The sequence below is a fragment of the Microcaecilia unicolor genome, chromosome 1 (assembly GCF_901765095.1).
Source record: "Microcaecilia unicolor chromosome 1, aMicUni1.1, whole genome shotgun sequence".
NCBI lineage: Eukaryota > Metazoa > Chordata > Amphibia > Gymnophiona > Siphonopidae > Microcaecilia > Microcaecilia unicolor.
The window spans coordinates 748,583,600-748,608,596 of record NC_044031.1 but is presented as its reverse complement, the minus strand read 5'-3'; the positions used below and the strand labels follow the sequence as shown (position 1 = coordinate 748,608,596).

The 24,997-nt window shown below is 42.7% G+C and overlaps 1 protein-coding gene across 1 annotated transcript in view; it reads right to left on the bottom strand.

Annotated features, from left to right (window-relative positions):
• Positions 1-24,084, bottom strand: part of CHD2 (chromodomain helicase DNA binding protein 2) — a 434,678-nt gene extending 410,594 nt beyond the window's left edge. The window contains 1 exon segment of the mRNA XM_030189719.1: positions 21,457-24,084. Coding sequence (XP_030045579.1) covers positions 21,457-21,518 — 62 coding nt within the window. The 5' untranslated portion in view covers positions 21,519-24,084.
• Positions 24,085-24,997: the final 913 nt, after the last annotated feature.

Below are 24,997 nucleotides of genomic sequence, written 5' to 3'. Positions count from 1 at the left end.
ATTATAAATAAAGAACTACATTTTTCTCAATCCTGAAGGTAATTTTCAAGCACATCTGGACATATTTCACACCTGTGAAGCATGCATTCTTTGCATTCCAAATTGCACACAGTTTTAGCCATCAGTGCTTTGTAATCTTCGTTCAGCAGATGGCTTCCAGCAAGCATAAGCTTCACATTTTGATGAATGACACAAACACACACTGAATGCATACCAGATGAGCCAACAGTGACACACCATTTTGGCCTTAGCTCACAAAATTTGGAAAAACCCACTTCTGGCCCATTTTGAGTACGATATGCAACATACATTTCTTTTAGATTGCTAAGCAGCAAGCGCTTTTGCATTTGAATTTTTTCAGTGCCAATTCTGACAGAGACAAAATCTTTTTTCCCTGGGCACAGTCTACTGAATTCATCATCTTCAAAAAAGCCAAGAATTTTTTTTTCTGTTTCTTCTGGTAAAACTTTACTTTTTTTCTTGTCTGGTTTTGCCAGAATTCCACAAAGTGATTTCAGATTTCTTGCTTTTTTAACCATTCTAGTTGAAACCATGAATTCTGAGGCAGTTCTTTCAATAGACCAGCTTTTTGGTGCTAAAGTTAGTATTTGCAGTTTTTCTGCATGATTTGCTGAAACTTGGACTTTGTTTTTCAACTCGTTTAGCAGGTCATCATAATCAGAACATTTGTCACATTTCTGACTGGTAGAAGGTTGAGTTTCAAACTCATTTAGGTCTAAGCCACCAGCAACTGCAAGATGATGACTCAAAGTATTTTGCACTCGCCTGATTTTGCGCTTGGTGTAGCCTCGTACATCACGCTTGCTGACTTTTTTGAACTTTAATGGAGAAATACCAAGAGATGTCAAACTTGTGTTCAACTTGCCAGAAATGTCACTGTGTTCATCATCTGCTGTTGTTGATGATGATAAAGAATCAGCAGCTCTGTTACTGACGTCTTTTCCACAAGATTGACAGTCTCTGACCCGGCACAAATATTTTGCTTGTTAAGGCCTTTAGCTGGGCTGCTAGTGTGTCATCCAGCACTCTTAAGCCCCTTTTTGCATTATGACCACCTTTGGAAAATGGGTTACAGCAGGTTCTTTGCAAAAATTCAAACTTTTTCAACAGTAAGGATTCATGATGAAGGCAAATAGTTGATCCAGCATTGAAAAGTTGACCAGAACGCTCTTGTAACAACTTCTGTTGATCAGGCAGAAGCTCTTCAATTAATTTCAAACCTTTATTTTTATTGTGTGACAGTAAATGACACTCTGATGTACTTGAACAGCCAACTGAGCAAAGTGGAAATTCATCTGATCTTTCTGGATCCACTGATGACCATTAGCATCAGTTCAACAAACGCATTTATTCTTGCAATCAGGTTTAAAATGGGTAAAATTTTACTTCAGTCTAAAGTGATTAATATCTTCATTTGTGGCATTTAATTCAATATAAATGAGCCTGTCGGTGCAGGTGCGAGTTTCTTCAACAAGAAGTATGTATACAATGGTTTCCACCCTGTTTTTTAGTTTACTTGAACACAGTTTTATAACAATGTTTAAAGAAAACTTCTTTTGCCAGTTAGACTTGGCCAATTATGATTGGTGAACCCTGTTGCAAGGCAGAATTGTTTGTTTCATTGCCCAATTGTATGCTTCTGGTACCTCCTGGCTCCTGAGTGTCTGTTGCTAGGCTTACTTTGATGCCTACAGTTCACTAAGAGGTCAAACTGTAGCAAGGGTGAAGAAACACCAGCAACAGACACTCAGACGCCTTGCAACAGGGTCCACCAATCATAATTGGCCAAGTCGGTCATCCTAACTGATTGCAGTTTTCTTTAAACCTGTTATGAAACCTGGCCTCATCCTTCCACATCCTAAAAAACATTCCTGTTTTTTTAGTTTTCTTGAATACAGTTTTATAACATAATGTGTTTTTTATTTTAAAAAAATTGGTGCTTTTTGAAAGAAGAATCACTTTTACTACACTTGTATCAAGGGTGTAGTGAAGAAATCACAGGCTGCTGCCCGCAAACATTTGAGGGCATTTTTGCAATCCTTATATGAAGAGACTCCAAACTGAAAACTACATATTCTGATAGAAGGAAATCTGCTCTAATGGTGCTAAAAGAAAGAATATTAAAGCTGTCCCACTGGAGATCAATGGCATCAAAGATAGCCCAAAATGGGCAAAAATGCTTTTTATACCAACTTTGAACGCTTATAATTTTTCAACCAGGAAAGTGCTGCAAACTGGAAGGCCTCATTACAGCCGTGCATTTAGTACACCTACCAAAAATCAACCTGAAAGGCCAACTAGTTTAGAAACTACAGCAGCCTCAACATCGCTGTAAATTGATTTTTGCCGTTTTTTTGGCAAAGTTTGAGCCTAAACCATTCAAAAAGTAAGAGGACTAGGAACATGGGGTTTTGCCAGTTCATTAAGCCCTAAACGTAGTGCAGGTTCTCCAAATATCCCCCTTGTACTACTAAAACTTCCAGTTTTACAGCTTCTGGAAGTTGTCCCAAAATGTCATTTTTGCTCAGGCGACATTTTGTAACCCTTTACTTGAGGGGTCCCCTAGAACCTCCAATTGTTAGTCTTTTGAACTAAAATTTTGCACAGCTTAGTTTTTTAACATAAAGAAACTATATACCAAATTTCATCAAAATCTGAGATGGTGAGGTGGGGACCCCTGGTCCACTTGACACGGAATGACTCTAAAACACAATTTGAAATTGCCGCAATCAGGTTACAAAACAAATCCCTCCCAGCTCACCTGACTTGCATCGTTATTATATCGACCACTAGGAAATTGGAAAGATGCCCAACCAACTCGCATGGACTTTATATCAAACACATGCCTTGCAAATCCTAACGTAATAATAATAGGAGATATAAACCGTCACCTAGCGGACAAAACCTCAAATGATACTAGAATGCAAAGAGTTCTTACAAATGTGGGACTTCCACTGGCCACAAGTCAACCCCACACACATAAAAGGCCATGCACTGGATCTATTAACAAACAAACTATCCAGTGATCAAACCATTTCAGTAATGAAACAGCAATGGAAAAGCTGGTCTGACCACTTTAAATTAACTATGACCTTATGCTGGAAGAAAGGTCTTCCCCAAACGCATCAACGGGCCTTATATAAAACAAGAGGTAAAATAGGCCCCAAAACATTTTGGCAAGAAATATACGATAACTGGGCATCAAAAACCAATTCAACTGACTTCTTCACTGTTTGGGACGAACGATGCAATGAAATGTTCAACAAAATAGCGCCCATACGTATAAAATCAGCACAAAATCGCAATAAAATACTCTGGTTTAACGAAGAACTAAAAATTCTAAAAACGCAAACTAGAAAATTAGAACGAAACTGGGAAAAAAAAAAAATCACTAAAGGCCTGGAAAGAAAGTCATACAAAATACAATTATAAAATAAGACAATCTAAAAGAAATATCTACAGAGAACAAATAGGCACAGATTACAAAGACACAAAGAAATTATACAAACTAATAAACAACATACTTAACACCAAAACGGTAACTACATCGAATGCAAACCTCCCACATGCAATCTTGCCAAATACTTTGAAGAAAAAATTACCAATCCACGCAAGAATCTGCATCAGGGAAATATTACTCCAGAAACCTTCATAAAACAAACTAGATCCGAACCCAAGGGAATACCCGGCAGACCATATTTGGAATAACTTCACTCATCTAAGCACCAAAATAGCAGCTCATGCACTCAGAAAATTCTCCACTGCCCACTGCCAACTAGACACCTGCCCCAACTATATAATGAAACCCACCCCCTAATCAATACGTCACAGAACTCACAGACCACCTTAATTATCTATTCAAAAAAGGCCTATTCCCACAGGACAGAGGAAATATCCTACTAACTCCCATCCCAAAAGACACCCAAAAAAAGTAGAAGACACCTCGAATTATAGACCGATAGCATCCATACCCCTAAACAACTAAATTGACAGAAGGTATAGTCGCCAAACAACAGAATACCTCACTGATTTCAACACACTGCACGAATCTCAATCTGGCTTCAGACCTCAGCACAGAAACAATACTAACAACGCTCATGACCAGATTCAAGCAGGAAATACCAAGGGGTAAAAAAACATCCTCCTACTCCAAATTGACCTATCAAGCGCATTCAATATGGTCGACCACCACATACCGAGAATCTTTGACAAGATAGGAATTACAGGAAAAGTACTCTTCTGGATCAAGGGATTTCTGACATCCAGAACATACCAAGTCAAATCAAACTCAGATATATCTCCACCTTGGAAAGCGGAATGTGGAGTTCCACAAGGATCACCGCTCTCACCTATATTATTCAACCTAATGATGACACCACTGGCTAAATCTCTATCCAAACAAGACCTCAATCCATTTCTCTACGCAGATGACATCACCATCTATATTCCCTTCAAACAGAACCTCACAGAAATCCCAAGGAAATAACAAACAGCATGAACATCATGGAATCCCGGGCATTGGCATTCAAGTTAAAACTCAATAGACAGAAAACCCAATGTCTCATTCTCTCGTCCCAATACAATAATGTTTCCCCCTCAGCAATAAACGCATAGGGTTCATCTCCCAATCTCAGACCACTTGAAAACCTTAGGCATAATTGACCGCAACCTAACGCTAGAAAGCCAAGCTAAGAACACAACCAAAAAAACTGTTCCACACTATGCGGAAGCTCAAACGTATAAAACCTCACTTTCCCAGGGATTCATTCCGCAGCATGATCCAAACCATGGTACTAACCCATGTAGGCTACTGCAATAGTATTACGCAGGCTACAAAGATCAAATCATAAGAAAACTACAGACGGCACAAAACACAGCTGCCAGACATCTTCGGAAAAACATACTTTGAAAGCGCAAAACCCCTCCTAAGAAGCTTACATTGGCTCCCTATTAACACTTGTGCATATTTTGAATGTTACGCAATAGTCCACAGAATCATCTACGGACTCGCACCAGATTACATGACGGAACTCATCGATCTACCATTAAGAAACGCGATGAGAACAGCAAGAACCTACCTAACCCTTCACTACCCCAATACAAATCTTCACATGCCACCAGCCTCTCCTTTATAGGTACACAACTCCAAAGGGGAGGCGGGCGGGTTGGTGAGAACAATCAGCCTGCTGTCCTCGGAGAATACCTTCTACAGGTATGTAGCTTTCGCTTTCTCCGAGGACAAGCAGGCTGCTTGTTCTCACATATGGGTATCCCTAGCCCCAGGCTCACTCAAAAAAAAAAAAACATGATCAATTGGGCCTCGCAACGGCGAGGACATAACTGAGATTGGCCTAAACTTATCCAACTAACTGAGAGTGCAGCCTGGAACAGAATAAAAATGGGCCTAGCAGGGATGGAGTTGGATTCTAAACCCTGAACAGATTCTGTAGCACTGACTGCCCGAACCGACTGTCGCATCAGTTATCCTGCTGAAGGCAGTAATGTGATGTGAATGTGTGGACAGATGACCACGTCGCAGCCTTGCAAATCTCTAGTGGCTGACTTCAAGTGGGCCACTGACGCAGCCATGGCTCTAACACTATGAGCAGTGACATGACCATCAAGAGTCAGCCCAGCCTGGGCGTAAGCGAAGGAGATGCAATCTGCTAGCCAATTTGAGATGGTGCATTTCCCGACAGCCACTCCCCTTCTGTTGGGATCAAAAGAAACAAACATTTGGGCGGACTGTCTGAGGGGCTGTGTCCACTCCAAGTAGAAGGCCAATGCTCGCTTGCAGTCCAATGTGTGCAGCTGACGTTCAGCAGGGCAGGTATGAGGACGGGGAAAGAATGTTGGCAGGACAACTGACTGGTTCGGATGGAACTCCGACACCACCTTCGGCAATAACTTAGGGTGAGTGCGGAGGACCTTCTGTTATGATGAAATTTACTATAAGGAGCTAGAGCTACCAAGGCTTGCAGCTCACTGACTCTACGAGCTGAAGTGACTGCCACCAAGAAAATGACCTTCCAGGTCAAGTACTTCAGATGGCAGGAATCCAGTGGCTCAAAAGGAGGTTTCATCAGCTGGGTGAGAACGACATTGAGATCCCATGACACTGTAGGAGGTTTGATAGGGGGCTTTGACAAAAGCAAACCTCTCATGAAGTGAACTAAAAGGTGTCCCGAGATCGGCTTACCTTCCACATGGTAATGGTATGCACTAATCACAATAAGATGAACCCTTACAGAGTTGGTTTTAAGATCAGACTCCAACAAGTGGAGAAGGTATTCAAGCATCCGAGGATCTAGGGCCTTGCTGTCACACCAGACGGCAAACCTCCGCCATAAAAAGAAGTAACTCTTCTTAGTGGAATCTTTCCTGGAAGCAAGACTCGGGAGACTCAGACCCAAGGAGGCAAAATCTACGCTCTCAACATCCAGGCCGTGAGAGCCAGGGACCGGAGGTTGGGATGCAGAAGCGCCTTCTCATTCTGAGTAATGAGGGTCGGAAAACACTTCAATCTCCACGGTTCTTCGGAGGACAACTCCAGAACAAGAGGGAACCAGATCTCACACGGCCAAAAGGGAGCGATCAGAATCATGGTGCCTCGATCTTGCTTGAGTTTCAACAAAGTCTTCCCCACCAAAGGTATGGGAGGATAAGCATACAGGAGGCCCTCCCTCCAATCCAGGAGAAAGGCATCCAACGCTAGCCTGCAGTGGGCCTGAAGTCTGGAACAGAACTGAGGGACTTTGTGATTGGCTCGAGTAGCATAAAGATCCATCAAGGGGGTGCCCCATGCTTGGAAGATCTGGCATACCACTCTGGAATTGAGCGACCACTCGTGAGGTTGCATGATCCTGCTCAACCTGTCGGCCAGACTGTTTACGCCTGCCAGATATGTGGCTTGGAGAAACATGCCATACCGGCGAGCTCAAAGCCACATTATGACGGCCTCCTGACACAGTGGACGAGATCCAGTGCCCCCCTGCTTGTTGATGTAATACATGGCAACCTGATTGTCTGTCTGAATTTGAATAATTTGTTGCAACAGCCGATCCCTGAATGCCTTTAGAGCATTCCAGACCTCTCGCAACGCCAGGAGATTGATCTGTAGACCTTGTTCCTGGAGGGACCAACTCCCTTGGGTGTGAAGCCCATCGACATGAGCTCCCCCACCCCAGGAAAGACGCATCCATGGTCAGCACTTTTTGTGGCTGAGGAATTTGGAAGGGGCGTCCCAGAGTCAGACTGGACCGAATTGTCCACCAATGCAGGGATTGAAGAAAACTCGTGGACAGTCGTACTACATCCTCTAGATCCCCAGCAGCCTGGTACCACTGGGAAGCTAGGATCCATTGAGCTGATCTCATATGAAGGCAAGCCATGGGAGTCACATGCACTGTGGAGGCCATATGGCCGAGCAATCTCAACATCTGCCGAGCTGTGATCTGCTGAGACGCCTGCACCCAGGAAACGAGAGACAAGGTTGTCGGCCCTTGCTTCCGGAAGGTAGGCACGAGCCGTCTGAGAATTCGAGTTTCTGAACTGGAAGAAGGTGGGACTTTGGATAATTTATCACAAACCCTAGCAGTTCCAGGACTTGAATAATCATCTGCATGGACTGTAGAGCTCCTGCCTCCGAGGTGTCCTTCACCAGCCAATCATCGAGATAAGGGAACACGTGCTCTCCCAGTCTGCGTAGAGACGCCGCTACGACAGCCAGGCATTTCGTGAACACCCTGGGCGCGGAGGCGAGACCAAAGGGTAGCACACAGTACTGAAAATGCCGTGTTCCCAGACGGAATCGAAGATATTGTCTGTGAGCTGGCAGTATCGGGATACGAGTGTAAGCATCCTTTAAGTCCAGAGAGCATAGCCAATCGTTTGCCTGAATCATGGGAAGAAGGGTGCCCAGGGAAAGCATCCTGAACTTTTCTCGGCCCAGATATCTGTTCAGGGCCCTTAGGTCTAGGATGGGACGCATCCCCCGTTTTCTTTTCCACAAGGAAGTACCTGGAATAGAATCCCAGCCCTTCTTGCCCCGGTGGCACGGGCTCGACCGCATTGGCGCTGAGAAGGGCGGAGAGTTCCTCTGCAAGTACCTGCTTGTGCTGGAAGCTGAAGGACTGAGCTCCCGGCGGGTAATTTGAAGGCTTTGAGACCAAATTGAAGGGAGTATCCTAGCCGGACTATTTGAAGAACCCACTGGTCGGAGGTTATGAGAGGCCACCTTTGGTGAAAAAATTTTAACCTCCCCCCAACCGGTAAATCGTCCGGCACTGATTTTGGCTATGCTCTGCTGGAGCCAGTCAAAAGCCCGTCCTTTGCTTTTGCTGAGGAGCTGCAGGGGCCTGTTGAGGCGCACGCTGTTGACGGGAACGAGCGCGCTGGGGTTTTGCCTGGGCAGCAGGCTGGCAAGAGGGAGGATTGTACCTACGCTTACTCAAATAGGGAACAGTCCTCCTTCCCCCATAAAAACTTCTACCAGTTGAGGTAGATGCTGAAGGCGTCCGGCGGGAGAATTTGTCGACAGCAGTGTCCCACTGGTGGAGTTGCTCTACCACCTGTTCGACCTTTTCTCCAAAAATATTATCCCCCTGGCAAGGAGAATCCACAATCCGCTGCTGGACTCTATTCTCCAGGTCGGAGGCACACAGCCATGAGAGTCTGCGCATCACCACACCTTGAGCAGCGGCCCTGGATGTGATATCAAAAGTATCGTAAACACCCCTGGCCAGGAATTTACGACACGCCTTCAGCTGCCTAACCACCTACTGAAAAGGCTTGGCTTGCTCAAAAGGGAGCTTGTCCACCAAGTCCGCCAACTGCCGCATATTGTTCCACAAATGAATGCTCGTGTAGAGCTGATACGATTGGATTTTGGAGATGAGCATTGAAGAATGGTAGGCTTTCCTCCCAAAAGAATCCAAGGTTTTAGGGTCTCTGCATGGGGGCGCCGAAGCATACTCCCTAGAACTCTTGACCTTAAGGGCCAGATCCACCACCACAGAGTCGTGAGGCAACTTAGTCCGCATCAACTCTGGGTCCCCATGGATCCGATACTGGGACTCGATCTTCTTGAGAATGTGGGGATTAGTTAGCGGTTTCACCCAGTTCGCTAGCAATGTCTTTTTGAACACATGATGCATGGGTACTGTAGACGATTCCTTAGGTGGCGAAGGATAGTCCAAAAGCTCAAACATTTCAGCCCTTGGCTCATCCTCCGTAACCACAGGGAAGGGAATGGCCGTAGACATTTCTCGGACAAAGGCCGCAAAAAATACTCTCGGGAGGAGAAAGCTGTCTTTCAGGAGAGGGAGTGGCATCAGAAGGAAGACCGTCAGACTCGTCAGAGAAATATCTAGTGTCTTCCTCTGCCTCCCACTAGGCCTCACCATCGGTATCGGACACCAGTTCATGAACTTCTGTCCAAAGCCATGCCCACCTCGACTCCGTGGAAACATGGCCACGGTGGGAACGTCGAGAGGAAGACTCCCGTGCCGGCGGCGATGAAGCTCCCTCCATCAATGTCATCGGGGAGTCAGCCTGGGAGGTAGCCGATGCAGGTACCGCAAGTGGTACCGGTACTGGAGACCTCACCACAGGCAAAGAGCTAGCCGTCGCCTCACTCGACGGCACCGGCGGCGCAAGCACCCCCAGTACCGGAGAAGGCCGCAACAGCTCCTCCAGGATCCCTGGAAGTATGGCCGCGAGGCACTCGTTCAGAGCGGCTGCCGAGGAAGGCAAAGAGTCCGGCACCGGGCAACGAGCTCAGAATCTGTCCGGGGCGTGGAGGCGGTACCGGGCTGTCCATAGTAGAGCGCATCGACACCCCCTGAATGGAGGGCGAGCAGTCCCTCCCTGCGTCGATGCTTAGCGGGTACCGATTCCCTCGGCGACCCAGAGCTCTCGGTACCACGTCTGGAAGGTGACCGGTGCCGATGCTTCTTTGCCTTCGCACGAAGCAGGTCACCGGAACCTCCCGGTACCAAAGAGGAGGACGTCGAATCCAAACGCCTCCTCGGGGCCGGGTCCGAAGAAGGTCGATCCCAGAGGGCCTGTACCGCAGGAGCCCTCGAGGCAGGCGGAGACCTACTCGAGGGCTCACTGCCACCAGCAGGGGCACGGACAGCCCTCACCTGCGCTCCTGAAGAGGCGGCACCCTCCAACGACATCAGTACCAACGATGATCCCGGTACCATAGACGTTGAAGCACCGGTCGATGACCTTGGTACCGCAGACGTCGATGCACCAGCCGATGACCTCAGTATTGTAGACGTCGATACACCAGACGAGGCCCCAAACAAAATGTTCCACTGGGCCAATCTCGCTACCTGAGTTCTCTTCTTCAACAGAAGACAGAGTGCAGGCCTGAGGACGATGCCTATCAGTGAGTGAGATAGCCCAGCTGCACTGGGTGCACTTTTTGAAGCCGCTGGGAGGCTTCAATGCCATGGGCGGAAAAATCACGCCAGCGGTCAAAATTCGTGATGGCAATGGCACCAAAAAAGTAGGGAAAAAAACCCGTATGGGCGGCCAAAAGGGCTGCTCTTGAAAGCGAAAGGAAACTTAACAGGAAAAACTCGAAAATAAGGCTTTTTTTTTTTTTTTTTTAAATACACAAACAACGCGACGGAGAAAAATCACAAAGACTTCCGAACGGAAGAACGCGGCGAAATGCGCGAGGGTCTCTTCAGGGCACAGGCCGACCGAAAACCAGCCGTCCTGAGCCGCAGAAAAAAAGAAGACTGACGAGCATGCTCGTGTTCGGGCGGGAAGACGGTCGCACATGCGCACTGTGCATGAGCACGCTTTTGCTAGTGAAGATCTCCGATCGGAGGGGCTGCCATGGATGTCACCCATATGTGAGAACAAGCAGCCTGCTTGTCCTCGGAGAATATAAGCCACACTGAACCTGCCATATGGTGGGAAAATGTGGGATACATATGTAATAAAGTATGACTATCAAATGGAATATACCTAAGCAGACACACTGGGAGGGGAGAAAAAAGGCTCCCAGAATCACTGCCCTCCCAAAGACCAGAGCGGTCTCAACATCAATTCTGTAAAGCTTCACAAAGAAGTAAAGAGACGACCAATTTGCCGCCTTGCAAATATCTTCGGCAAAATTGCATGGGCCTCCACCCACAAGGCCGCCTGCACACAGGTAGGGCCCTAAGGCCCTTTCAGAGCATATTTGTTCTGATGTACTCCCCCTGAATAGCCACTTTGATCCAGGACTGTATAGTAGCGCTAGAAGCCACCAGATCCTTGTGTACCCATAAGACAGTACACAGAAATAATAAGAGATGAAATTTGTTAAGTCACCAGCAGCAAGTGATGCTAATACCCTATGCACATCAGCTTGTGGAGCTTTCTAGACTGCATCTGTTCCTCATACCTCAAAACGCAGGAAAAGAATATCTTATTAACATGGAATGGAGAAAATCTTCAGCGGAAAGGCCTGGGCAGTGTAGAAACAGCCTTGTCTGAGGAAGAAGGTAATGGTTCTCTACAAAATAAAACCTGTGATTCCAAGACCCTACACACTGAAGCAATGGCAACCAGAAAGACCGGTCTTTAGTGGAAAGATCCTTCAAGACCGCCACCCATAATTGCTCAAAGGGCAGGCCTGCCAGATCATTCGGCTCAAGGTTCAAATCCCATGAGAACAGTGAAGAATGTATTGAGGGGGGGAGGGGTTGTTGCAGACATTGCACCCTATTTAGAAAATGTTCAACATCTAGGTTTGCAACCAATGAAAGGCAACCTAGCACAGCCACCTGAAAGCCAGTCTCTGCTGAAATCCCTCCCGCAGGAAATTCAGCAAAGCAGAGATCTGCGCCCTTATGCACACACAGCACATGAGCACCCAAAAACCCTTCAGACCTCAACATAAGCCAGCAGGTTGGTAGGGTGGAACATGACCACAGCTGAAAGGCCTCATTTTATGACACGCCACCTCTCAAAGACCAAATAAGCCAAAAAGGGATCTGTATCTCCCCCATCTAAAAAAAACAAACAACAACAGAGAGCCTACTGCCTGGATAGGTTCAGGGTGGACCTGCTAGTTGACACACCAGGTTCACATACTGTCTGAGGAAACTAGACGGACCATAGATGCAGAGAAATTCAGCATCTTCCCCTAAAGGTCCCCTCCAGGTACTTCCACTCCAGTATCACGCATGTGAGTGCTATGTGGAGAGAAAAGCCTTGGGGTAGTTGCATTCATGCAGTTCCATCATGGAGACAGAACACCTCCCTAATGGCATTTAGGCTAGGAAGCTCTTCCTTACTAAACAATCAAATGTTAAAGAGTGTGTCGCCTCCTCCACCTGAGGTAGCTCAGAATCTGAACCCACAACCGATGATAAAAATCATCTAGAGAGGCAGAATCCAGGCTGTCTTATGTCCCCAAGGATTGTCCCTTAGGCTCAGTCCGGCTCATAGCCACTTCAGCCTACTGGGTGCAAATCCCCCTTCCCATTGAGGGCCCTTATATCTCCACTGTCTCTAAGGGGAGGGCTGAGCCCCCACAATCGCACAAAAGCAGCAGCACCACACACAAGGGCCTCCTTCACAAGTAGAACACCATTCTGGAGTCATTTTGCAGGAGGGGCCCCTCCCCCATGGACTGCTGCACCTTCTCATGCAGCAAAAACAGATAGGACAAAGCGGAGAAGCTGAAGAGACGGTGGCTGCCGTTCCCTCCAACTTCATTGGTGCCACAGGTCCCAAGGGAATTTGTCTCCTCCACATCCTTAGTACTGTTTTTAACAAGGGAAGTAGCCCATCACAAGCTGAGCAAAGGGAACCAGCAACTGTACCACACTGCCCGTTCCCAAACACTGTCCACGTGGTCAGCCTGCCTAACTGCAGCCTCCCCCCCCCCCCCCCCCCCCAGTTCCCCCAGGCTCTCAAGGTCGCTTAGCACTGTGCTATTTCTCCTTTTCCCCAAAGCCTTAAAACAGGCTTTTTTTTTTTTTTTACTATTTTCAACAGGAGTAAACTACAGGGTGCATCTAGGGAGGGAGGGAGTACACCCCTATAGGCCCCCAACCTAAAGCCACCCAGCTGCAACTCTGCACTCAAACAGCCCCGGCTAATGAGTATAATGGATTGTTCCTGCCCTTGATTCAACCTCAGCAGTAAGCCAGAAAGACTGTGCCCTGGAGAACTAGGCCCAGGAGGGTAACACAGCAAACTACAGGGTGCATTTAGGGAGGAAGGGAGAACTACACCCCTTATAAGCAAGGGCCCCAAACCTAAAGCCACTCAGCTCTAAGTCCTCACTCAACTGGCCCCGGCTGATGAGCGTAATGGCCTTGTTCCTTCCCTTGATACAACCACAGCAGGCCAGAAAGCCTGTGCCCTGGAGAATTAGGCCCAGGACCAGCACCAGCCTAAAAACCACCTTACAATCTACCAGAGACAGAGAAATACTGGAAAGTTCCAGCACACCACCAGCCTACATCCAGTGATGTCACTGGAAAACTGTTCTCTACCCATCTGCTGTCAGGAAAACGGACACAACCCATTGCTACAGATTCATATGGCTGAGACAACCAAGGATGGGATGCTTTTATGCATTTTACTACTTGTATTGATAGCAATTTGCCCTACCTTAGTGTTGTTTATATTTAAGTACAGTGGCTAAAATTAAATACCTAGCTACCATATCAATTTCTTGTATGACATCTTAGACCACTTAACATGAAAACTGGTGTGTTGCAGATATAAAGAGTTCACACAAGCTATCTGGCCCCTGATGCAGCTTCAGCGAAAAGGGGAATCCCTGTTGGTACATGGTATTTATGGACATGCTGGTTTGCCTCTTACTGAAGATAAACAGATGAGTATTATGCAAGCAACATGTTATGATCAAGTTAGATCAGTGACTGACAATTTCTATTTCCTGTGACTATACACATGGTGTTTGTGACTCTGTTGGACAGTTGAAAAGTCATTTTGTGCCTATGATGATGAGCTGTGCCCACGCCTTATAAGTGTGGTTGGCTGGGTGGCTCAATTAAGGTGTTTTTTTTCCTCCACTTTTGTGTGTGCTGGAATGCTGTTCTGTCCCCACGGATGTGGTATTGAAAGAACTGGTTTGATAAATTTTCTGACAAAATATAAGGATGACACATACCAGGGATGATGTTAGGCAAGTTCGACCAGGGCAACTGCCCTTGGCCCCTGACCTGGGAGAGCCCAAAGCCTTCTGGAAGCTCAAGTACAGCCTAGTAGTGGGCTTTGGGGTCCCCTCCCAAATTTCTGCCCTGAGCCCCAGCTATATAGTTCTGGCAAGATGTACATTTCAAATCTGACAAACTCTAATCACAAAATAGAAAATAAAATGGTAATTTTATTTTTAAAATCATGTTCTAGTTTCCACTTTCCCGTCTTCTCTTAACTCACTCACCAGGTTCTCCTGTCCATTTGATATCTCTTCTCTCTCCATGTCCAACATCCATCTTCCATTTCCGTGTCAAAATTGTCCCTCACGTTCACTATCTCCCTTGTGTCCCTATACTTCCCTGTCCAGTATCTACACTACGTTCATATCCCTGCATCCATCATCAACTCTCTATCTCCCTATCCTCTCCCTGTGTCCGATATCTCTCTTCGGTGTCTGCCACTGCCCCTCTGTATCCATATACCACCCCCACACAGCGTCTCCCCTTTGTCCTTGTGACCAACCCCATGCACATCATTTCTCCTCCGTTACCTCCCTATATCTAGCTTCTTCCTTCTTCCATACCAATGTCTCTCTCCTCTGCAACCCCACTCCCTCTTCCACACCAATGTCTCTCTCTCCTCTGAAACCAACTTCTCTCCCTCTTCCCCCACTGGCTCACCTGCCTGCCCTCTTTCCCTTTCCCACTGTGGGTTCAGTATTTGGCTCCCTCTTTCTTCATCCCCTTGGTCTGACATCTCTCTACTTTCCCTCCAGCCCCCTTTCCTCCTCCCCTGGGTCCAGACAACACCTCTCTCCTTTCCCTCCCATGGGTCCAGCCAGCACCTCTCTCTTCCCACCCTCCTTCTCATGCATGTCACATTTTCCTGCAGCAATTCCCATAGGTTGGCTCCGTGGCCTTCCTTCTACCGTGTCCTGTTTTGACATTAAACAGAAGTTGCAGTAGAGAGGGCAGGATAAGGCAGGAGGAAGGTCATGGAGACAAGCCTGTGTGAATTGTTGCCTGCTGCAGGAAGACTTAAGTGACACCCACAGGGAGGAAAGGCGTTTTTGTTTTAACCACAAAAACAAAGGGTTTTTTTGTTGTTGTTTTTTGTTTTTTATTACCGTTCCTGTGCAGGAAGGGGAGGAGGAATGTTTTGTTCACCCATCTATGGTAAATTTTAGTGTTGCCATTACTGTGGATTTACCACAGCAATGGTAACCATGTCATTCTCTAGTCAGTACACCAAATCTTCAACTGACTCCTATTTTTATTCTGTCAAACTCTTGATATTAGGCTTTACATTTTTTTCGTTCTGATCTGCAGCACTGGTAAGTATAACTTGATATATTTTTTGTTCTGGATCTAAAGTATAAAATGATGAATTTACCATTTTAATTTTTTAAGTTTTTAATTTGAAGCTAGAGCGTTAGTACTTTTTTTTAACCAACTCCTGACTCCACAGCCCCGACTGTGGACAATACAGCTAAGCATCTACACATAGGAATAGCACATCCTGGAAGGCACTTTTAACATCACATCAAAGTATGTGCAAGTTAAACAAAATTAATATAAATGTGTTATATTATAAATGCACCTTATGTTACAATTCCATGCGTCACGGTAGTCTAGCAATTGTACATTTACCCTTGTGTAGTGGAAATTGTGATTTTTTTTTCTTTTTTTTTTACACTTACCTTGTTCCATTAGCAAATTCTTTTTTATGTCTTACCTAAGTGCTTTTTTTTTTTTTTTTTTTACTTCATTTTAGAGTTGACTAGTACACCAGTCTACGGGTTCAAAATGGTAAGATATCTATGCATATTACCAGGTTGCACGTGTTAAAAATTCAGATAGACATACAAACTCCTCCTCAAACTGTACCGGTTTGAGCACAGAGTAAAAACTTTGTATACCCTTAATTTTCTTTGTATTAAGAATGTGCTTTAAGCATTCATTCATTGTAAATACAAGATCAAACTGTTACTGCAAGATGGTAGATTTTATTTAGGTTTTGCGGCCCTGAAATGCCCTGCTCTTAAAAAGAGATCACTGAATAGTGATTACATTAAAGTTGGGAGAAGGAGGCATGTTACACAGTTCTAAAACCAATCAGATTCCTGAAAATTGTATTTTATCTGTTAAAAAATCACTAATGTGCTTAATCTTTATCCAGAAGCAAAGAGGGGGGAAGGGTTGATAAGGAACACACACAAAAAAAAAAAACAGTGTTCTGATTTTTAACGGCTATCCAACTGTAGAAAATTTAGCCATGGGAGGGGAGGGGGGTGTTATCAATGTGGGCTACTGTTAAAAAACACAGTCAGGTTAACAGTAGCCCAAGTTAAGTCCCCCCTCCCCCACTTAACCTCTTACTCAGGCTGACAGTACAGTCACAAATTAAAAATTAATATTCTCAATTAGCAATGCTCAAAAAAAGCAAGATAAAGAAAAAAAACACTGTGGGGGAAACTTGTTCTGCTGTAGAACCTGGCCTGCATCATCCCACAAGAGACTTGTTGAATGGGGAAAAGACTTGAATCTGCATGACACAGAAGGCTGAGCTGTGTGTTTCCAAGAACAGCATCAAGTCATTGGAATATATGAGAACAGGACTTGCAGCCTTAGTAACCTACTTCTGTATCCAGACTGTATATAAATGTACATGTTACCCTGGCATAACAAAGATTTGAGGGACAACAAATTAGGAAGCAAATCATATTTCACACAAAGTTTTATTGAACAAAACGAGCAGTCATAGCAAAAATGTTTAGGGATTTCCTCTATTAAAACAAGAATTAAAGGCTGCAAACAGTGCAGTAAGTTCAGAACGTTTTGAACATAAACCTGCTGTAACAGGTCTGCTTCCTCTGCATGGCATTAATTATAGCCTTGTAGCATACAATTAAAGTCTTCCACCATTATTAAGCATTTATTGTGGAAAACACTCATATTATATATATATATATATATATATATATATATAGTTCGGGTAAAACGTGGATCACAAAGATTTTTAAGGCAGTGCAGTTTGGATCCGCGCGTTTTACCCGAAATTTAACACACACAGCAAAAACTTGTCAGGAGACACAGCCTTTATTTATTGCTCAACATAACTGAAGTCCTTTAATATGGTTTCAGTTTAAAATAAAATAAAAAATAAAAAAGACAAGCAAATGACTTCTGAAGCTATACTTAATATTTTGCTAATAAAAAAGCACATCAGATTAAATGTTTAAATGGTAACACTTCATAGGGGGTATGCAAATTAATGAGGAATAAAAAGTACATTTCATTCAGTGCTACTGAAGAGTTTAAAACTGTTGAATGCTCCATTTACAATACACTGTATTTGGACAATCCCCCCCCCCCTCCCACACACAAAGAGCAGACCAGCAACCAGTACAAACACACCCCACAGGATGTGTTTTTTAGGCTGGTTAATCACCTGATGAACTTTCTTTCAGGATCTCTCTCCACCGGAAAGCTGTCAAATATTTTTGCACACCACACTTTAAATAACCACCACTTCGTACAAAAAGTGGTGTGTGTGATATATATATATATATATATACACACATACATATACATATATATATACACACACTAGTTAGGAGGAGCGTTCAAGATTTACCACTAGGTACTGTAAAAAAAATGCAGAAGCTTCTAATGACAACGTAATACATGGTTAATAATTTTGAAACTATGCAACATTCAGGAATAAATCATAAATGCCTTTAAGCTAATTACACTGTTAACAGCTTGCACGCTGTAAGATGGGTCTAAAAGATAAAATTCACAAAAAAATTAAACAAAGCGCATCGTTTCTGAGGGAAGGGCTGAATAATGCGCTTGCGAGATTTTTTTTCGTTTTGTTTTTAAAGGGGCTGCTTGGATCTATACTGTTCTCTCCGTGAACGTACGATACAGCTTTCCCTTCGGCTGGATGACAGGAACAATCTGCATCGCTCGCCAGAAAGGCGCGGCATAAGCTGACGTCAACGCAAGGCCCCGCCCCCCGCGCTGCTGACTCTCCCGTTACGAGGCTTGCTTTGAGCCAATTGCAGCGCAGAGCCAACACAAGGTGCCCTTTGAACTCCCCATCACCAACTTCCTGCTGCTTTCAGAGAGAGTACACAGTGCAATGCAGTATGTCTTGCTATGCGGCACAAAGGAAAAGCCATTTTGTGTCTAAACTGGACCTGCACCAAATTCCCGTTTCTAAATGTTTTTACCCTATGAGCAGAGCCCCTCTTTCTTCGATTAAAGCGGGAAACCAGAAGCTAGCCCGCTGCGCTGTAGTAGAAGTTTTACACTACTGTGTCTACAAAGTCTTTGTTTTTGAGCATCTTTAAATGGTATTTATATGGAACAGCATTTTCATAAAATGGCTGCCGCACACTCGGTACAGTTTCTAGTAAGTGCACAGTACCGAAAAAGAGGTTGCTCCCTTACGAACCAATGCTTGCAAACAGTTATGTAGAAAGCCCTATGAGATTCTGAAGTGAAAGACCTTAAAGGAAATCAATTTAGAATACACAAAAGGGGCGCAAAAGACCTAGTTTACTAACTGCGCTGAATGGCAAACGTGGCAAGTAATGCTTCATGTAGCAAACTGTGCTCAATTTGTATGGGCTCTTAAGAAACCACATAAATCCATAGCACTAAACCGCTGATTATCTCCACGCATTTGAAAACTAGAACTAAAAAATGATCAGGGAATTTCAATCCAGGTTCAGCTTATACTGAACCCAAACAGTATAAATGTAAAAGTCCACATAATGAGGCGGGTCAATTCATTGGAATAGAAAATGAAAATTCAGCACATAAAGCAAAAGGAACTCTGCAACATATATTATAGCTGACCCAAGACTAAAAAAAATAAAAATAAACACCTGTCAGCTCTGGCCTCTTCCTGGACATTAGCATAGGGGCCATAGTAAATTGAGCAGCTCACCAAGCAGGCAACCTAAACAATTATAGTGTAAAATTTTAAAATGTTGGACTAGATGTGTAAGCATTCATCCACGTCTATATACATAATCCAATTCTATTTTCAGTCATTTAAACTAATACCAAAAAGGTTATTTCCCATCTCAATTGTTTCAAATGTCACATTTAAGTGGAAAGGTTGTTTCTCCAGTCTCATTTTAGAGACTTAATTCTGGAAGGGAGCAGTACGACAAAACTGAGCAAGTAGCAGCCATAAATTCTACATTATCTAGATCTCTCACAAGTTGATCAATTTAGTATTACCAGTTTAAATAAAAAGTTCACCAAACCATTCATGGCACCAGTCTACTAGCACCATCAAAAATGCAGCAAATGAGAGTTAGGGTACATTATACATAATTGTAAGTATAAATCTGATGAAATGTTTAACAAGCACAGAAAGTATAAATTCTGACAACTGAACTCACAGAAAGCAAGACATTTACAAAATCTGCCCTCTATTCCACAGTTAAAACATAATTGCTACTGACAGGAAGCATATCACAGGATTTTTTTTCACACAAATTATGGGTGGAGCATAAAGTCAGACTTGAAAAATTAAAATACTACCACCAGAAAAGTAGTCCCTGAACAGGTGGTCTGTATGGCTTGATCAGTCATGCTAAGCAAGTGGCATTTTGTTTACAAAAATAAAACTCGAGACTATGAAAGTCTGGCACCTCAAGGAAAATAAATTGAGGTTTTGCATAAATATGAAATTTTAGAACATTCAGTATACCTCGATATCACAACATCCTATAAACCATAATATAAACAAATGCTTTAAAGAGATCTGCAAATCTAATCTATGCATCTAAACTTTAGAACTAACTACAAATGCATGCTGAATTCACTTTTAAGTCTTCCATATATCGTGAAAACATATACTATACATTTTTTATTTTTACATGAGCTTTGTGACTGAAGTCCTCTTCCTGAATCACTACCAATTTGCACCTTCATGTCACAAATACCGAGTTGGATCACGTTATGAACATTTGATAACATTTGAGCAATTGTCCTTTAAAGAATGATGATTTGATGATGTCCAAATAGTGCATTATAAAAAAAAAAGTGTTATTCCCATTAGCAGCAATTGCATTTAAAAAAAAAAATTCTGACCCCTGCTAACTTATTAATGGACAAAGTTGTTTTATAAAACGTTAGTAACATGTAAAAATGACGATTCAAGCTTAAAACAGAAAAAAAAGGCAAAGCACAGGGTAATATAAAAGTACAGGCATTGCTAAAATATTTCTTAGGGGCTGAAAGAATATGGAATTGATTTAAATATGTACAGAAGTAACCTAACGTTTTTTTTCCATTAAATTCCTTATATGCCAGAAGCAGCCAATTTGTATTACTTATTTTATTCACTACAAATATTCGAAGTTTAAATAGGAAAATTCTTATTTGAAAACATGTTAAAATCCATTTTCCATCCTCACATATGTAAAACACACACACAAAAAACACTGGCCTTAATCAACTACCAATTATCAAAACAAGAAAAACGCAAAAAAAAAAAAAACCCACAACAACCCAGAAGCTAAATAGTGAAAATCGAGATTTAGTTCAAAAACTGAAAGCACTGTAGTCCAGCATCTCTGTATTGACTCTTAAACGTGAGACAAAATTATAATTAAAATAAAATTATGTACAGCATTGCACATTAAAAGGTCAAATAAATTATAAAGCCTACAGAGTTTGTCAGACAGTTTGCCTACTGGGTTCCCACAAAATATTTTCTATTTCATTATAATTCTTATAGTATACGTTTGAAATACTACACTACGACTAGGCTTATGGCCCTCACTTAAAAACTTGGGAAGTTTTCACATTTTTGCTAGGGAAAAAAAAAAAAACCAAAATGTGTCTATTTAAAATGGTGCAATGCAGCAAAGGGTAAACCAACAAGGTCATTTTTCTACAGCACGAAAAGGCTAAAAAATGCCTTAAAACCTAATGCTGAAAACTCTCACAGCTTTCACTGAAGGTTTTTTGCCTGGGCAAAGAGGGATACATTTTGCCTCCTTCCATGGGCCTTAAAGTCACATCCCAACTTTCAGAGAATTGCGATCAAAATTTTGGGTGTGGCAGATGAAGAATCTCAAGGTCACTGCTAGAAAGAAAAGGTTTAAATTGCTTTATGATCAAATGCAGAGGGGGGGTTGCCCTTTCCTGTTAAAAGATAAACAATCAGATGTAGTAAGAGAAAAAAAAAGATGAAAGGAACAAAAGTTGAAAAAAATCGTACCTCGAAGCATTACTGTGGACTGAACAGTCCTCTTCTGGTGTTTTGTCTGTATTTTTCATCATCTTTTAATCTATTAATTGTTCGAGGATTCTACTTGGCTTTGATGTCCTGCATCCAGGTATTTACTGTCAAAGTTGAAAGAAAGGTAAGGTCCCAAGCTCCTATGATTTGCTTTAGCTGAAAGGGACAGCGAGTCCTGACGCTGCAAGGATATTAAGAACAAAGCAACATTGCCTAACACGGAAAAGATAAAATGTTAGATTTTTTTTGTTTTGTTTTATAAACACAGGTAAATCCGATCACAACAAACATCCTTCCCCCAGTTCGATGTAAAACTTTCTCAAAGTAAGACGGTGCACTAATAAATCTCTTATCTTGTTGCGTCATCGGAAAAACAAACAGTTCAAATAGAAATAAAGGGAAAAAAAATCAGCAAATCTATTCAATATCAACAATTAAATGCTTATATCCATACCTGATTCATGTACAGCCAGACCGAAATCACTCTGACTTTCGGTATCGGAGAAAGAAAAAAATAAAAGCCGTATCAAAATTACGAAGAAAAAAACGTTAAAAATCGTTTTCCTCCCTCACAAGATGCAAATAGCTACGAAAAGAAACCTGAAAGAATGAAAAAGTGAATAGAAAATAAATAAACGAAAAAAGTGTCCGGCGAAAAAAAAAAAATAGCCTCATTAGGATAGCAAACAAAAATGGAGGTACGCCATGGCTTCTAGCTGGAAGAAAAACAACGACCCGGGTTCCCTCTCCACTGCTTCTTCCTCCCAACCAGCAACCAAAACGGACCCAAAAACCCTTCCTTCCCCAGCAAATTCACAAGCCAGGGCCCTCCGGGAGGTCCCTGCGGTGGGAGGGGGGCCGAGTGGGCCCCCAGGGCTGCCGGAAAGTTGCGGAAAGTTGCGCCCAAGTGTTAGGAGAAGCCAGGGAAGCTCGGTGCGCTCTCTAAGGCACAGCCGCCATCTAGAGCTCCTTCCCGGCTCTGAGAGCTCTGCCTTTGATTGACACTCTCTACATTTACCCCAGAACTCAGGTGATGCACCATAGACCCACCCCTTCATTTCAACATCCATACACTAAATGAGAGGCTCCATTTAAAGGGGGCCCCTTCCCCAAACCCCATGCCCTTTTCTGGGCACTTCACACCTGGGGGTGGGGGGACCTTAACCCCATGCCTCTCAGACATGCCTAGAGCTTGTTTCCTTTGTTTTCAAAAGATTTGCTAAGTACTGCAGTCCTTAGGTTTAATTACTTCCTCCCTGGACAGGAAGTGGTGTCCAAGAAAGCCATTTTGAAGGAATACTAGTGCCTGGGCTCAACTCAAAGAGTTCCCAGTGTCACCCAGAACAGTTTAGAGGGAGGGGTTCTGTTCATTTAAGTATTTTAAAAATATCAAATTTGTATTTCTCTCATTGTGTTTAAAAGTTCTACAGACCAAATGGCAAGAATTGTTTGTCCAATGAGTTTTAAAACATAACAAAATAAAGTTCTCAACAGCGCCTCCCTAGTGTCCTATAGAAGACATTACACTCTCTTTCCAAAACTTTAATATCTTTTATATACACTGTTGGTATAACGTAATATTTGTTAGTATTTTAAATTAACTATTTGTCAGCCAATTAAGGGAAAAATTAAGAAGTTCTAAGCTCAAAGCAATGAACTTTTCAGAGCTATGTATGTCTGAACACTGACAATAGCACCAATCATACTGGGAAAAGTGACTTCAGATTAATACTTTGATGGACCACACTTCCATCACATTTAGAGACATAGTTATCAATGTGGGCTACCATTAAGATGTTATTTTACTAACTCATGCTATTTTTGCACAGATCCCATTTTATGCAATGTGATCTATTTACTAATAACTGGGGATAACAATACAAATACATCTTAATAGTTACCCTCATTGATTATAATTTTCCCCCTTAATACTACTTTTCCATAGAATATTTCGGTATTAAACAATGCTCTCTATACCTAACCTTATTTCAACTGTGGATGAGAGTAATCATCAAATGAGCTCATTTTAACTTAAGTCACCAAAATTTGAGAAACAGATATATAAAACCATTCCAAATTCATAAAAGAAAATCATGACTGACCGCCATCACTAGGTGGCACACCAAAATTAAGGTTCTGAAAGCTAATCCATCTTCAATCGAGATAATTCTTACATAGGTCATTGCGCTACGTGGTAGATTGCCAATGGCAAGGTGTACTATTATGATGTAAGGTTAATTATAAACAAACTTATTCCTGAAACAAGATGTTTAATCAATTTTGCCATCTAGAATTTAAAGATGTAAGCTAGATTTTATTTAGCCATTTCAAACTAAAATGGGAAGTCAGTCAACATAATTAAATTATCAAATACAAAGAATATTTAGGACCAATACACCATTCAAGCATGGCTACCACACACACAGACAGACATCAACCATAGAACAGTGGCTCATGTAAACTACACAAAGCAGCAGAGGACTAACTTAAGAGATGTCATTGAGAATACAGAAAGATGGCTACTTTTGACCAATCATTCATCTGATAAAGTTATAGAAACATATGACAGCAGATGAAGACCAAATGGGTCGCCCAGTCTGCCAAGTTATAAAAGATGGCTACTTTTGACCAATCATTCATCTGATAAAGTTATAGAAACATATGACAGCAGATGAAGACCAAATGGGTCATCCAGTCTGCCAAGTTATAAAAGGTGCACATTACTAAAAATAATGTCAATAATGCTAAAAAGGCACTGCCAAGTTGTAACCATATATATTATTTATATTTCATTTCATTCAATGAGACAATTCAACATTCCTTACATGTTTCAGACAATTTAAGAAACTACAACACAATAAAAGAGCTTCTGTACTTTCACATTGAGAATGTAAGATGATTGTTAAAATTCAGAAAGCTCTGAAAAAGACGCTTTTCAGAAATACATTTCTTGTAGCTCATAGACCAAAGCAATCTTCAGAAGAGTAAAATGATAGTTTTCATACAATTACCTGCATTTTCCATTTAAAATTATTATTACTATATTTATTTTAATAGATTTAAAGAAAAAAATTATATATAAAAGTGTGTCACAAAGTTAGTAAATTCCCTTCAAATATTGAAACAGGAAACGTGCGAGCCAGAGACTGGAAAAATAGTTTGACTCCCCTGATCTTTAGCAACAAAACACTGGGCTAGTTAAATTTTCAATACAGGTTAAGAATCCCATTCACTGCCTTTTCAAGTTGTAGAAACAAACAATTAGATGATATTCCAAGCCAAGTCCCCCCCCCCCCCCCCCAAAAAAAAAACAAAAAGTAACAGTCGCAAATAATTTGCTGAAGCAAACTGGGTAGAAAAAAAGAGTCATCAAGAATAATTTCCATTAAAAGTTGTGAGAAAGAGGAAAAAAAAACAAACATTTAGGGCCCTGTTTACTAAAATGCACTAGCATTTTTAGCACGCATTAAATGCTAGACACCCCCATATATTCCTAAGAGTGTCCTTAGCGTTTAATGCA